Source organism: Megascapheus bottae, chromosome 15, assembly GCF_031878675.1.
Source record: "Megascapheus bottae isolate mThoBot1 chromosome 15, mThoBot2.hap1, whole genome shotgun sequence".
Lineage (NCBI taxonomy): Eukaryota > Metazoa > Chordata > Mammalia > Rodentia > Geomyidae > Megascapheus > Megascapheus bottae.
Genome location: NC_143523.1, coordinates 25,050,225 through 25,065,004, shown reverse-complemented (window position 1 = coordinate 25,065,004; position 14,780 = coordinate 25,050,225). Strand labels below are relative to the sequence as shown.

The 14,780-nt window shown below is 45.1% G+C and overlaps 2 protein-coding genes across 4 annotated transcripts in view; both read left to right on the top strand.

Annotated features, from left to right (window-relative positions):
- Nucleotides 1-2,535: 2,535 nt before the first annotated feature.
- Nucleotides 2,536-3,446, top strand: LOC150054006 (uncharacterized). Its single transcript, XM_090345523.1, has 2 exons — nt 2,536-2,602; nt 2,858-3,446. Exons 1-2 carry the CDS (start codon nt 2,538-2,540, stop codon nt 3,444-3,446), a joined length of 654 nt encoding a protein of 217 aa, XP_090201649.1. The 5' UTR covers nt 2,536-2,537.
- The window catches only part of Lcor (ligand dependent nuclear receptor corepressor), an 85,845-nt gene continuing 74,333 nt past the window's right edge, over nt 3,269-14,780 (top strand). For 2 of the 3 annotated variants that reach the window (XM_090346156.1, XM_090346154.1), the window contains exons 1-2: nt 3,269-3,401; nt 4,337-4,410. Coding sequence is in view for 1 of the 3 variants with exons in the window: in XM_090346158.1 (XP_090202284.1) it covers nt 4,013-4,074; nt 4,337-4,410 (136 nt within the window). In the remaining 2 variants the exon portion in view is untranslated. Of the gene's footprint in view, nt 3,402-3,977; nt 4,075-4,336; nt 4,411-14,780 lie in introns of those variants that run through there. The other variant, XM_090346158.1, reaches the window with a different exon arrangement.

The following is a 14,780-nucleotide window of genomic DNA, read 5'->3' as shown; positions in this document are numbered from 1 at the left end:
CCCCTAAGCTATTTAGCTCAAGGCAACCACTCTATCCCTGGGCCTGGGTGTTGTCCCAGAGCTCCACAGCTCAAGGCTACAGCCCTACCCCTGGAACCACAGCCTTACTTCTCCTTTTCTAGTAATTAACTGGAGATAAGAGTCTCAAAGTCTTTACTGCCCGGGCTGGCTTTGAACCTTGATCCTCAGATTTCAGCTTCCAGAGTAGCTGGGATTACAGGCCTGAGCCACCGTGCCAGGCTTCCTTGGGACTCTTATCTCCAATTAACCACCAGAAAACCAGAAGTGGCATTGTAGCCCTAGGGACAGCACCCAGGTCCAGTGCTCATGTTCCATGAATGACCAAAAAAAAAAAAAAAAGAAAGAAAAAAACCTCATGGTTGGGACTAGGAGTTTGGCCTACTGGTAGAGTGCTTTCCTAGTAGGCACAAAGACCTGGTTCAATTCCTCTGTACCACAGACATAGAAAAAAACCAGAAGTGGTGGTTTGGCTCAAGTGATAGACCTCTAGCCTTGAGAAAACTGAAGGACAGTGCTCGGCCTCTGAGTTCAAGCCCAGGACTGGGAAAAAAAGCATAAAACTAAAAACAAAAAACAACCCATGGTTTAACTGTGTATTTCAGGTGCCTATGACAGTTCCTGGATTACAATAGGAACTGTGCATGAATGATATCATACAGAATTAAAGAATCCTCTTCTTATAGTCTTGTAGGTCTCTACAATTTAGAGGGCTCTGGAGTCAGAGAGATTTTAGTTAGGTTGTAGTCGGGCCAGGTGGTAGCTGTGTGACCTTGGGCAAATTAATTTTGAGTTCCTACAATGGAAAATATGGTCAAACAATGTTCACTTCATAGCATTATTACTCTGATATTGATCACATAGTAGACAGTAAATAATGCTTATCATTATTGTGATCCAGGAACCTGTCTTTTAAATAGGAGGTTGTGAATAGTGAAGAATATTTTGGCTCCTAAATTAAAATAATGCAGTAGTTGAGATTCAAAGTGGAGTAGTGGGAATAGCATTAAGTTGGGAATTGGGAATCTGTGTTCTGGATTTTGCTGTTTTCTAACTAGCAGCTATGTAATCTTAATCAACCTTATTTGTCTGGTCTTCCAAGTCCATGATAGAGTGAGAAAATTTAAGTCTCAATTTAGAATTTATCTCTGAAGCTTCTAGCAGTCCCTGAATCTGTATGTCTGAGATTCTCCCCTGGATTATACTGAGGAAGTATTATGTTTGGTTTGAAGGTTCTTAAATTATGTGAGGTAGTTTTAATATATACTCTTTACCAGCTTAAGAGTTAAAAACCTCATGAAAACAATTACAATTTTTTTTTTTTTTTTGCCAATCCTGGGGCTTGAACTCAGAGCACAGAAACAGCCCTTGAACTTCTTTTGCTCAAGGCTAGCACTTTACCATTTGGCCCACAGCGTTGCTTCCAGCCTTTTCTCTTTATGGGGTACTGAGGAATTGAACTCAAGGATTCATGCATGTTGGGCAAGTACTCTACCGGTAAGCCAGATTCCCAGCCACAAATACAAATCTTAAAGAACCATATTTCTTCCAAAGACTACAGAAAACCTCAAAGACTCAACTCTACCATCTAGTGGTGACTAGAGTAAGTTTTAGCTTGATAATACCAAGATAAGTTTCCAACACATTTAAGAGATGGTTATTCATAATTGTCTTTTATAACATATTCATCCTTTTTCTCCACCACTCAGTATAGTATTAAGTGCACAGGAACTCAGTACTTTGGGTTGTTCATCTAGCAGTACACCAGTGAAAGAGTGTGGACTTCTGAGAAACTGTTTATTGAATGTAAGTGCTGGGGTCAGCACCTTTTTTTTTTTTTTTGGTTGTTGTTGTTGTTGTCGTTTGTTTTGTCAAGGCTGGCATGCTACCATTCGAGAGACACAGCTCCACTTCTGGCTTTTTGGTGGAAAATTTACTGTACTTTTCAGCGTGGGCTGGCTTCCAACCTTAATCCTGAGATCTCAGCCTCCAGAGTAGCTAGGATTACAGGCATTAGTCATCATCTTCCTTTCCTCTGAAGGAACTGGTTTTTGATCTTTGGTTTTCAGAAGGGGGTAAAGGGACAAAGGTGCCTTCCACCCAGTTTAAGTCACTCTTACCCAATCATCGTTTAGAAATGTCACTCGCGTCATTCCACAAGTATTTTGTTCCAAAACCTACCACCACAGCCTTAGGAAAAATGTAAATTGATACGTCCCTGAGATTGGTCACGTATTTAAGGACTTTGACCTTAAATTTAAATATTAAAAGCAGGATGCAAAGACCTTAAATTCCAGAGGCGGGAAAGAGGGTGGGTCTTAAGGTTCAGGTCTGGCTTCCCGGATGCTTTTCTTCTTACATTTTCTCAAAACTTTGTTACCCCTTCTCCCTCCCCCTTCCCTTCAGGTCTCGCATACTTTTCCCACTCCCCTTCCAAACATAAATAAGTAAATAAATAAAGGAATTATTAACAACAGCCTTAGATGGACAGGTAGTTCCCAGTGTGAGGAAGCTGTTTAATGATTCCAGGAGGTAGCGTAATTATTTCGGAACCCGAAATTGGAGCGTTTCTCAGCAGTCCGTTGTGAGTACTCCTCGGCTTTCTTTCGAAATCTACTCTTCCTTTAGCACAACTTTTGAATCTATCTTGGGATTTTTTTTCCGCCCGTGATTAGCCTTTACTTATTTCAACTTAACACGTTTGAGCTCCATTTTTTTTTACGGGGTTTACGGAAAGTGCCTGTCTTCTAAAAAATTAGAAATACCTGTTTGCAAACCTCAGGGCTCTGTATCTCGGCAGCTATCCGGGCCCTTATTCTTAATTTTGCTTCTTACACAGGCTCCGGGCAGGAGCAGTTTCGACCGAAAAGTTGGAGGCAGCAGTCACACGGAACTTGCAACAGTTGGCGTGGAGCGACAGGCAGGTTGGAAGTGATAAATGGAGCCTGTGGAAAAACAAAAGCCCCGGGGAGGGAAGGGGCAGCCGTGGCCTTGGGGGGGAACCGCGCCGGGGAGGCTCGGTGCGGGCTCGGGCGGGAGAAGGCGCGGTCCGGAGCGGCTGCCGGCGGCGGGGACGCGGCCGAGGGTCCCAGGGAACCGCGGGGCCGCTGACGAAGCGCCGCCGGCCTCGGGCCACCCCGGGGCCACGGCGAGGTGAGGCCCGGCCTGCCCCCGCGCCGCCCCCGGCGGGAGGCGCGACGCCCAGGCCGCGGGTGCGTGCGCGGCCCCGGGCGACGCGGCTGGGCGTGCGCGAAGCCGCGGCGGAGGCAGGGCCGGGCGGGCGGCAGAAGATGGCGAGGGTGTGTAGGCGGCAGCAATGTTCCGTTGAGAGACGCGGCTTTCGGCAAGAACTGGACTCGTGGCGCCACAAGCTCATTCGCCGTGTAGGTGAGACCGTCGCCCCCCACTTTTCCTCCGGCCGCTGCTAGCTGGCGGGCTGCCAGGGCCGCCGGCCGCCCCGGGACGAGGGAGGGAGTGGGGCAGAGGCTGAGCGGCTCCGGCCCGCGCGCCCTCTTGGGTCGGCCCCCTCCCCCACCCCCCGGAGCGCGAGTGCGCCGGGGCGCGCGCCACCTCGGGCGGGCTCGGCGCTCGGCCCCGCGCTCCCCTCCCCTCGCGCCTCCCGGGGCGGGCTCTCGGCGCGCGCGCCCTCCTCCTCCCTCCTCCCCTTTGCCGGGCTGGGCGCCGCCGGCTCATTGTGGAGACCTGGTCCCCACACGCCGTCGCTGTTCCGGGTGTCCCGAGGGCCGGGGCGGCGCGGGGGCAGCGGCCGCCCGTCGCCGGCTCTCCTTCCGCACCCCTCCCCCACGCCGGCGGCGGCGCGCCCGGTCCCCGCGGGCACGCGCGGCAGGCAGGCAGGCAGGCGGGCAGGCAGGCAGGCGGGCGGGCGCCCCGGCTCTCTCGGGCGTGTGCGAGGCGTGAGGCGGAGAGATGGGGGCGGAGGGAGCCGGAGCTGTCACAGGCCCCGCGTCCTCCTGACCAAGCCAAGCGGGGTGTCATGGCCGCGGGGGGCGGCGGCGGCGGCGGCGGCCGGGGAGTTAGTCCTGGACGCACGGGTCGGTGTGTGCGGATTTGTGTTCGGTGTTCCCGAAGCGGGGAGGAGTGGGTGAGACCGAGCGCGCCGGCGGGGCTGGGCGGCGGGGGGGTCGCCGCCGGTCCCCTCCGGGATTGGTCGGCGGCGGCGCCTCCCGGACCGGGGTCGCCGCGGGGCGGCGTGCTCGCCGGCGGCCGGAGGGGGTGCGGACGGGGACGCCCGGGAGGGGCCGGGCGGCCGAGCTGCGCCTCTCACACTGTGTTTTGTCTGTTTTTTTTCTCTCCCAAGGTCCCGTTTCTCTCTGTGCGGCGGCCGACGGGACCATAAGGGCTTAACTCATAGACTGAACCCCCCTCCAAAAAGTAAGTGGCCCGTGTGGTGTCTCCGCTCTGCCCACCGCCCCCTAGCTCCGGTCCATCCTTGTGTCTGACTCTCCCGTCCTCAGCATTGTTATTTCCTCATCTTGGCTCGGCTTTGCTGCTGCCGTGTGAGGAAATGCCCTCTCGTCGTTCTCAGTCTCCCCCCCCACCCGCCCCCCACGCCCAGTCCTCCGGGAGGTCCAGAATTCCAGCCCTCCCTTCATTCCCGAGAAGAATAGTCTCGGGAGCCAGGTCTTCTTCCCCACCAGAATCCGGGAGATTCTCTCTCTCGGTTCGCTTGGGCCCCTCTTCCCCTCGTTCCCGATGGGGTTTCGTTGGAAGGAATTATGCAAATCTTGCTTTCTGGTGTCCATTCAGCGGCAATTTCATGCGGTGAGAAGTTCTCTTTGTTGTGCGAGGGGGAGAACAGACATTGATTTAATAGACATATCTGTGGGGGGGGGAGGGTGGAGGGGGTGTGGAGAGGCTCAGTTTGGAAGAATTACAGCACTTGGTTTCGTGAGTCTTTGTGTTTGAGCCTTTTAGCTTGACAGGAGGGTCTGCCCTTTACGGTGTCCGACAAGAGATGTGTTCTGTAGTAGATTAAACGGCAAAACTGAAACTTTAAACAAGTGAAAGGAGGAGGTAGCTTTTACTTAGAGAATACAAGCTTTTCTGGTTTTTTGCAGTGCTTTTCTTTTCGAAAATGGGTAATGTGAATTTAGTAAGGGGTTAGACTAACATGCAAAATAATGTGTGTAAGGTATCTGTCATCACTTTGGTTGTTCCAAGGTTAAAAGTACATTTTAAGAATGTGTAAATAGTAAAGGCATAAGTAGTTGTTTTTTTGGGGGAGGGGTATATTATTTTGTCTTATGAATATATGTTAAAATTTCTGTCCAGCCAATCCTAGCCGGGCTCTGTCCTTCAGGAAATAGCCTTTTGGCTCTTAGCTGTCAGTTGCTCTGCTCTGTCTCTGCTTTTTTATTCTTTCAAACCTGTCAAAATGTTGCCTTGGCTTAAGCATTTCTGAGTTATCTGTTATTTGTCACCATCATAAGACCGTACATGTAAGAAATCTTGACAACATGAAATTAATGCATTTTCAGAATTGTTGGTTAATGTAAAAGGCTGAAATTGTTTTCAGTAATTTTTTACTTGTAGTGTTTACTTAGTTTTGTTTAATAGGATTAAAAAATTGTTACTGTAAAGGTGATGTACAGAGGGGTTTACAGATACATAAGTCATGTAAAGAGTACATTTCTTTTGGGACAGTATCACCCCTTCTCACTCTCTCCTAGTTTTTGCCTTCAGTAGGGGTTTTTAAAAGCCTAGGAAATCTTGATTATATTTCTTTAAATAAATTCCCCCTCCCCCCTTCCTGGGGCTTGAACTCAAGGCCTGGGCACTCACTCTTTGTATTTGAGGCTAGCCCTCTAAAACTTGAGCCACAGTGCCACCTCAGCGTTTTCTTTTCTTTTCTGAGCACTCTCCTTGGGTTTTCCTCAAGGTTAGAGCTCTACCAGTTGAGCCACAACACCATTTCCATTTCTTTTTCTATGTATGTGGTACTGAGGAATCTAATCCCCGGTCTTAGTGAGTGCTAGGCAAGCACTCTACCTCTAGGCCAAACTCCAGGCCCCTACTTCAACTTTTTCTGAATAGTTTATTGGAGATAAGATTCACAGACTTACTGCTCTCGTTAGCTTTGAACTGCCATCCTCAGATGTTATTTTCCTCAGTAGATAGGATTATAGGTGTGAGCCACATATAATTTCTTAATCTTGTCTTAGTTTAGACAGTTTTAGCAAGTTGTTTACTTTATGATTCAGTTTGTTTCCTGCCATCAATTGCAGCCCTCTCTCCCTTTTTATTTATTTTTTGATCTGAGACAGGACTCAATACCTGATGCTTTCACTCACTGGCTGGTGCCCTCTCACTCTTACCAACTGAGCCAAGCCTCCAAGTCCTTCTCTCTCTTTTTGGGGGGCTTGGGGCAGGGTGTGGGACTTGAACTGTGGGCTCTTCAGCTCAAGGCTAGTGCTGCATCACTTTGAGCCACAGCTCCGCTTCTGGTTTTTCTGATGGCTAATTGGAGATACTCATCTCACAGACTTTCATGACCCAGATGACTTTTAACTGGGATCCTCAGATCTTTGCCACTTGAGTGGCTAGGATTATAGCCACCAGTGCCCAGCAGCAAGGTGTTTTAAGTTTTGGTTTATAGCTAATAAAATTCTTCTATAAATATTTGGTTGAATATCAAAACATAAAAAATGAGGAATATTTTAATCTGGTAACCAGTTTTTTTGTTTTGTTTTTAGTATAATTTTGTTGTTATAAAGGTGATGTGCAGGGAGTTTGGCCTAGTGGTAAAGTGCTTACCTAGCATGCATGAAGACCCACGTTCGATTCCTTGGTGCCACATACTTAGAAAAAGCCAGAAGTGGTGCTGAGGCTCAAGTGGTAGAGTTCTAGCCTTGAGAAAAATCCAAGGACAGTCCTCAGGCCCTGAGCTTAAGCCCAAGACTGGCAAAAAAAATAAAATTAAATTAAAGGTGATGTGCAGAAGGGCTGCAGTTCTATAAGTCAGCTAAACGTACATTTCTTTTTGGACATTGTCACCCTTTCCCTTGAGCACTCCCAGTTTTTTCCTCCCGTTCGCACCCACAAGTTGTTTAGTTCATTTTCAATTTTAGTTCCAAATTTGCACTTTCTGGGTAAAGTTCAGGAGGTTTTAAAGTCCAAAGTACAGTAGTCTTTTAATCTGAACAGTAATTAGTATCTGTTGATAGTCTCTCAACTAAAATCATTTGGCCCTCATTTTCTCTTTATGAAATGTAATTTTTTTTTTTTGCCAGCCCTGGGGCGTGAACTCTGGGCCTGAGCACTGTCCTTGGACTTTCTTAAGGCTATAGCTCTACCACTTGAGCCACCATACCATTTCTATGTATGTGATACCAAGGAATTGAACTGGGCTCTTCATGCTTGCTAGGCAAGCACTCTACCACTAGGTCAAACTCTTGGCCCCATAATTTTGTTAATTTTGTTCTTTAAGGGGGAAGTGCTAAGTCAATTAGTTATAATTCTAGGAAGTTCCTTTTTTTTTTTTTTTTTTTGCCAGTCCTGGGCTTGAGCTCAGGGCTTGAGCACTGTCCTTGGGCTTTCTCAAGGCTAGATAGAGCTCTACCACTTGAGCCTCAGCACCACTTCCGCCTTTTGCTATGTATGTGGGGTACCGAGGAATTGAACTGGGGTCTTCATGCATGCTAGGCAAGCACTCTACCACTAGGCCAAACTCCTGGCCCCTTTTCTTTTCTTTTTGTGGGTCATGGGGCTTTAACTCTGGCCTGGGTGCTAACTCTGGCCTGGGTGCTGTCCCTGAACTCTTCAGATCAAGGCTACTGCCCTACTCCTGGGCCTGGGTATTGTCTTTGAGCTCTTCAGCTCAAGGCTACCTTGAACCAAGCCCCACTTCCCAGTTTCTAGAGGTTAATTGGAGATAAGAGTGTGAGGTCCTTTTGTGCTCAGGCTGGCTTTGAACCTTGATCCTCAGATCTCAACCTCCTGAGTAGCTAGGCTTACTGGCATGAACCACTGTGCCTGGCTTCCTCCTCCTCCTCCCTTCCCTCTTCCTCCTCTACCCCTTCTCCCCCTTCCCCCTCTTCCCTCCCTTCCCTCCCTTCCCCTTCCTCCTCTTTTTTTTTTTTTTTTTTTAAACTGGTTGTTGGACTTAAACTCTGGGCTTAGGTGCTGGCCTTGAGTCAAGGCAAGCACTGACAGAGTGCCACTTCTACCTTTTTCTGTGATTAATTGGAGATAAAGGGTCTCACAAACTTTTTTGCATCTTTTTCTGTGATTAAGTGGAGACTTTCTTGCCTGTTCTGACTTTAAACTATGATTCTCAGATCTCTGCCTCCATAATAACTAGGATTATAAGTGAGAGCCAACCAGCGCCTGGCTTAGCAGGAAGTTCATATTTTAAAAGGCTGGTAACTATCATTAATAGGGTCCAAGAGGCAACAGTATTGTTCCCTACTACATGTGATAATTCTTTTTTTTTTTTGCCAGTCCTAAGGACTGAACTCGGTGCCTGAGCACTGTCCTTTGACTTTCCTCAAGGCTAGTGCTTTACCACTTGAGCCACAGCACCACTTCTGGCTTTTCCATGTATGTGGTACCAAGAAATGGAACCCCAAGTCTTCGTACATGCTGGGCAAGCACTCTACCACTAGGCCAAACTCCTGGCCAATAATTCTTTTTTTTTTTTTTTTAAACCTGTTGTGGGCTTGGACTTGAGGTCTGGACACTGTCCATAGTTCTGTGCCACTTTTAGTTTTCTGGTTGTTAATTGAGGATAAGAGTCATGGACTTTCCTTTTTGGGCTCATTTTGAACCTCAATCTTCACAGCCTCCTGAGTAACTAGGATTACAGGTGTGAGCCACCAGTGCCCAGCGTACTAATTCTTATAAAAGGATTGTTTCTGATCAATATTCTATTGAATTTCTTGGTTGATTATTTTAATAATGTAGGATTGTTTGGTTTTAACTGGTGTCTAATTCTTAGTCAAAATATATGTAAAGTATTTCTAGGGCTAGTAATGTGGCTTAGTGGTAGAGTGCTTGCCTAGTATGCATGAAGCATACTCAATACCACATAAACAGAAAAGCCAAAAGTGGTGCTCTGGCTCAAGTGGTAAGTGCTAGCCTTGACCAAAAGAAGCTCAGGGACAGTGCCTAGACCCTGAGTTCAAATCCAGGACTGGCAAAAAAAAAAATAGAAATTAATTCTAGTCATTTTCCCAAATAAAATTTTCTCTTCCGTTCTGGTGATGTTAGGGATGGGATAGGGTGGGATGAGCAAAGTGATAATGGTGATGGTGGAAGAGAAGTTATTGGTCCATACTTAGGTTTTGTTGAATTAGGAATTAGCATAGGTTGAATATCCCTTATTCAAGATACTTGGGATCCAAAGTACATTGCAGGCCAGGAGTTTGGCCTAGGGGTAGAGTGCTTGCCTAGCATGCACGAAGACCTGGGTTCGATTTCTGGGTACCACACACATAGAAAAAGCCAGAAGTGGTGCTGAGGACCAAGTGGTAGAGCTCTATCTAGCCTTGAGAAAGTCCAAGGACAATATTCGGGCCCTGAGCTCAAGCCCAGGACCGGCAAAAAAGAAAAAAAAGTAAAGTGCAATTTATGCGATTTGAGCCAGGAACAGTTGCTCAGGCCTGTAATCCTAGCTACTCAGGAGGCTGAGATCTGAGGATCTAAGTTCAAAGCCAGCCAGGGTACAAACTTCCCTGAAACTCTTATCGCCAATTAACTACCAGAGAACTGGAAGTGGTGCAGTGGTTCAAGGGTAAGGTGGTAACCTTGAGCTAAAGAGCTCCGGGACAGCGCCCAGGCCCAGAGTCCCATAACTGACAAAAAAAGGGGGGGGGGCTCTTTTTCCAGTGTGGTGAAGGTTGTGATTTGTTATTTACTTTTTTCCAAAAGGCAGGGTGGTGGGGGGCAGGAGGGATAGACGGACATGAATCTGACTTTTTTATTTTTTGCCTGTCCTGGGGCTTGAATTCAGGGCCTGGGCACCATCCTTGGGATTTCTCAAGACTAGTGCTCTACCATTTGAGTAACAGCACCCTTTCTAGCTTTTCTTGTGTATGTGGAATTGAGGAATTGAACCCTGGTTTTCATGCATGTCAGGCAAACACTGGAGCACTATGCCAAACTCTTGGCTCCTGACTTTTATTTTTAAATAAAATTTTGTTATCATTAAGGTGTTATATAGACAGATTACCATTTCATAAGTCAGGTAATGAATCTGATTTTCTCAGTCGCTGATTCCAGTGTGCTTGTATCTGAAGCAATTTTAGAACACATTTGAATAATCCCAATGTTTAACTTTAATGGGGCTACATGTTTGCTTATTTTCTCTGGGAACAGAGTATATACCCAGGTACTTACTTGTTCCTGCTTTATTGGGGAAAAACAGGGCTGTTTTTTGTTGTTGTTGTTGTTTTTTTTTTTTTTTGCCAGTTCTGGGCTTGAGTTCAAGGCCTAAGCACTACCAAACTCCTGGCTCCAGGGCTGCTTTTTTGTCCCAGTACTGAGCTTGAACTCTGTCTTTTTTTTTTTTTTCCTTTCTCTTTTTTTGCCAGTCCTGGGCTTGAGCTCAGGGCTTGAACTCTGTCCTTGGAATTTGGCTTTTTAGTTCTGATGGATGCCACTCTACCACAGCTCCTTTTCTGGCTTTTTGCTGGTAAATTGAAGGTAGTATCACATACTTATGCACAGGTTAGATTTTAACCCTTGATCCTCAGATTTCAGCCTCCTGAGTAGGTAGGATTATAAAAGTAAGCCACTCTGCTTCACTGCCTTCTGGGCCTTTTGCCAGCCATTGTGGGCAAAGCTATTAAGAAAACTGCCCTAATCTTCTGTAAAAACTAGACATTCTTAGAGAAAATAAATATTCAGTTATTGTACAAGGCAAAATGTGTCTTATAATGGTACAAGAAAGTGCTAGGGGTAGTTGGAAGTGAAAGGCGTCTATTGGGACAATAAAGGAAGGCTTTATGAACATGGTGGTAGATTTCTGCTTTGTTTTGATTAATATGTTATAAGTTCATTGAAGAGATTCATGAGGAAATGGGAGCAAAAGTGGAAAAGGAAAAAATGAGTTATTTAAACTGCAATTTATGCTTAATGTAGGGTATGTGTCCATACATGGTATTAACTTGGCACATGTGGCTCATGCCTGTAATCCTAGCTACTTAGGAGGATGAGATCTGAAAATCACAGTTCAAAGGCAGCCCAGGCAGGAAAGTCCATGAGACTTTTTTTCCAGGGCCTGGGCATTGTCATTGAGCTTTATTTGCTGAAGGCTAGCACTTGAGCCATAGCACCACTTCCGGCTTTTTGTATGTATGTAGTACCTAGGAATTGAACCTAGGGCTTTGTGCATGCGGAGGCAAGCACTCTACTAGTAGTCCAAACTCCTGGCTCCTCCATGAGATCCTTTTTTTGTATGTGTCGTGGGGCTTGAACTCTTGGGCCTGGGCATTGTTCCTGAGCTCTTCAGCTCAAGGCTATGGCCCTACCCCTGAGCCACAGCGCCACTTTATGTTTTCTAATGGTTAGTCTGGCTTTGAACCATGATCCTTAGATCTTAGTCTCCTGAATAGCTAGGATTACAGGCATGATCCACCAGGCCAATTGACTATTAGAAAATTGGAAGTGGTACTACGGCACAAAGTGAGAGCCATAGTGCCAGTAGAGCACTAGCCTTGAGCAAAAAGAGCTCAGGGACAGCACCCAAGCCCTAAGTTCAAACCCCATGATGGAACAAAAAATAAAGCAAAAGAAAAACAAAAACGAATTTTCATTTTCACTCTTGAATACATTTAGTATTGACCCATTTTCTTCCTTAAGAGTTGGGTTGGGCACTGGTAGCTCATGCCTGTGATCCTAGCTATTCAAGGCAGCTGAGATTTGAGGGTTGCAAGTTAAAGCCATCCTGTGCAGGAAAATCTAATAGACTCTCACCACTAATTAGCTACTCAAAAACCAGATAGGACAATAGACTCTCACCACTAATTAGCTACTCAAAAACCAGATAGGACATGGAGCTGTGACTCAGTAGTAGAGTAGTAGTCTTGGGCAAAAGCTAAGGGACAGGGCCCAGGCCCTGTGTTCAAACCTAATGACCGACTCCTGCCCGCCCCCCAAAAAAGAGTTGGATTAGTTATTTGAAAAGTCAAAAAATGTTTGCTATCAAGTGTTGATATCTAAGTATGTATTAAATAATGAGATTGGTTTTTTGTCTTTTATCTCGCAAACTATTTCTGGAAGCTTAGCATAGGGGTTTGATTTGTTTTGATTTATCTCCCCACCTCTCGATTCTTATTTCCTTTTTGTCTGTCCATCTCTTGTGTAGAATATGAGTTTATGATATAGATACAAATAAAGCTGTTATATTTTGGTAGTTTAGAGAAAAAACAACATTGTAGTACCAATGATCTGTAAAAACTTTTACCATTCTATGTACTCATAGTTTGCTTTGGGTAAAATTGCATTATAAATGGTTAGCTTATTTTACTGACCATCTTATATACAAAAAGTATTCTAGTACAGTGGCCCATGTCTTGATTTTTTTTAAATTTAAAAATGATTCACAAGCCATAATATTGACCCTTTTTGTGCATATATCATTTAATTGTGCATATACCATTATTAGTTACACAACATTTTCATTATTTAGAAAGAAATACCAAAATCATTGGCATTGTGTTTCCTATCTTATGACCCCGTTGTTGTTTTTTTTTTTTTAGAATTTATTAATGTTGATTTTTACATCATATTTTAAATGACAAGTTTAACAAGTGTTCAAGGAGGGAATCTATTTACAATCACTGGGACTTAGTATTTAGAACTTAATCAAAATTAGGCTAAGCGTTTGTATGTCATAGAAACATTAATTTAAAATAAAACATTATGTCTATAGAGTCATAGGTTTTTATGTCTATATAGTTATGTTTATATTTCCATTACCATGTCCATAGCTTTGGGTATGCAGTTATTGAGTCCTCGCTCTTGTACTCTTTGGATTTAATAGCCACATATTAGGGATACCATGCGTCTTTTGTTCCTTAGGTCTTGACTTGTCTCACTCAACATAATTCGCTCTAGGTTCATCCATTTCCCTGCGAATGCCATTATTTTATCTTGTTATGACCCAGTTTTTGTTTTGTTTTGTTTTTTTGCCAGTCACGGGCTTGAGCTCAGGGCCTGAGCACTGTCCTTGGACTTTCTCAAGGTTAGAGAGCGCTACCACTTGAGCCTCAGCACCATTTCTGGCTTTTTTCTATGTATGTGGTACCGAGGAATCGAACCCGGGTCTTCATGCATGCTAGGCAAGCACTCTACCACTAGGCCAAACTCCCAGCCCATGACCCAGTTTTTGACAACCACTAATCTTTCTGTTTCTATAGCATTGTCAACTCTGGATATTTCATATAAAAATGGAATCATAAAGTCTATTGCCTTTTAGATCTAGAGTCTTTCACTTGGTGTATTGGTTTTAAGATTTATCCAGGTTGTAACCTGTATCAGCAGTTTTGTTCTTATTATGGTTAAAAAAATATTGCATTGTATAGACACACAATGTAAATCTACAGTTTCATAATTCTGTACATGAGTTGGTAAACATTTGTTCTAAGTAATGTTTTTTATGAACATTTGTGTAGAGGAATAACTAAGCTGTTTTTCAAAGAGATCAGAATTTTACATTTCTTTCAGCAATCTGAGGTTTCAATTTCAGCACATCTTTTCAACATTGTGCGCGTGCGCGTGCGTGTGTGTGTGTGTGTGTGTGTGTGTGTGTGTGTGTGTGTGTGTACACTCACCCAAGTATATTTGCTGGTACTGGTATTTGAACCTAGAGCCCCTGGCTCTTGCTAGGCCTTTTCATTTATGTTTTGTGTTCTACTCTACCACTTGAGCCATATTTGCAGTATGGCTGGTTTTGCTGGTTAGTTGGGATTTGGAATCTCACAGTTTCCTGTCCTGGTTGGCAGAAATCTTTAAAACTGAAATCTTCAGATCTCAGCCTCCCGAAGTAGTACCTAGGTGGTGGAATGAGCCACCACACCTGGCCTTTTTTTTTTTTTTTTGTGGGCTTGAGCCACTGTGTCCAACTATTCAAATACCTTTTCTTTATTGAATTGAGTATGAATTACTGTTTCACGTTTTTGGTTTTACATTTCCCTGGTGAGTAATGTAGTAGTTTTTCAAATGTTTTGGCCATTTGTGTTATTTTCTTTGGAGAAATATCTAATCAGAACTCATGCCCAGTTTTTACTTTAGTGTGGACTCACTGGGCCACTTCTTTAGCCCTAGTTTGTGCTGGTTCATTTTTAAGATAGGGTATCACTCCTTGTTTGGGGGGGGGGTACTTAACCTGTACCATGATCTTCCATAGTAGCTGGGATGAGAGGTGTGTGACATCATACTCAGCTTTTTCTTTTCTTTTTTTCTTTTGTGGGTCATGGGGCTTGAACTTGGTCTGAGCACCCTGTCTCTGAGCTCTTCAACTCAAGGCTACCCGTCTTACCCTTGAGCCAAGCCCCACTTCCTAATTTCTAGGGGTTTATTGGAGATAAGAGTCTCAGGTCCTTTTGTGCCTGGGCTGGCTTTGACCCTTGATCCTCAGATCTCAGCCTCCTGAGTAGCTAGGTTTGCAGGCATGAGCCGCCGGCTTATACTTTGCTTTTTCTTGCGAGATAATTTCAAGGACCTTTGCCGGGCCTGTTCTGCAAACTTGGTCCCCTCAGTCTTACTTAGCCTTCAATGAAGCTAGGATGACAGGAACATAC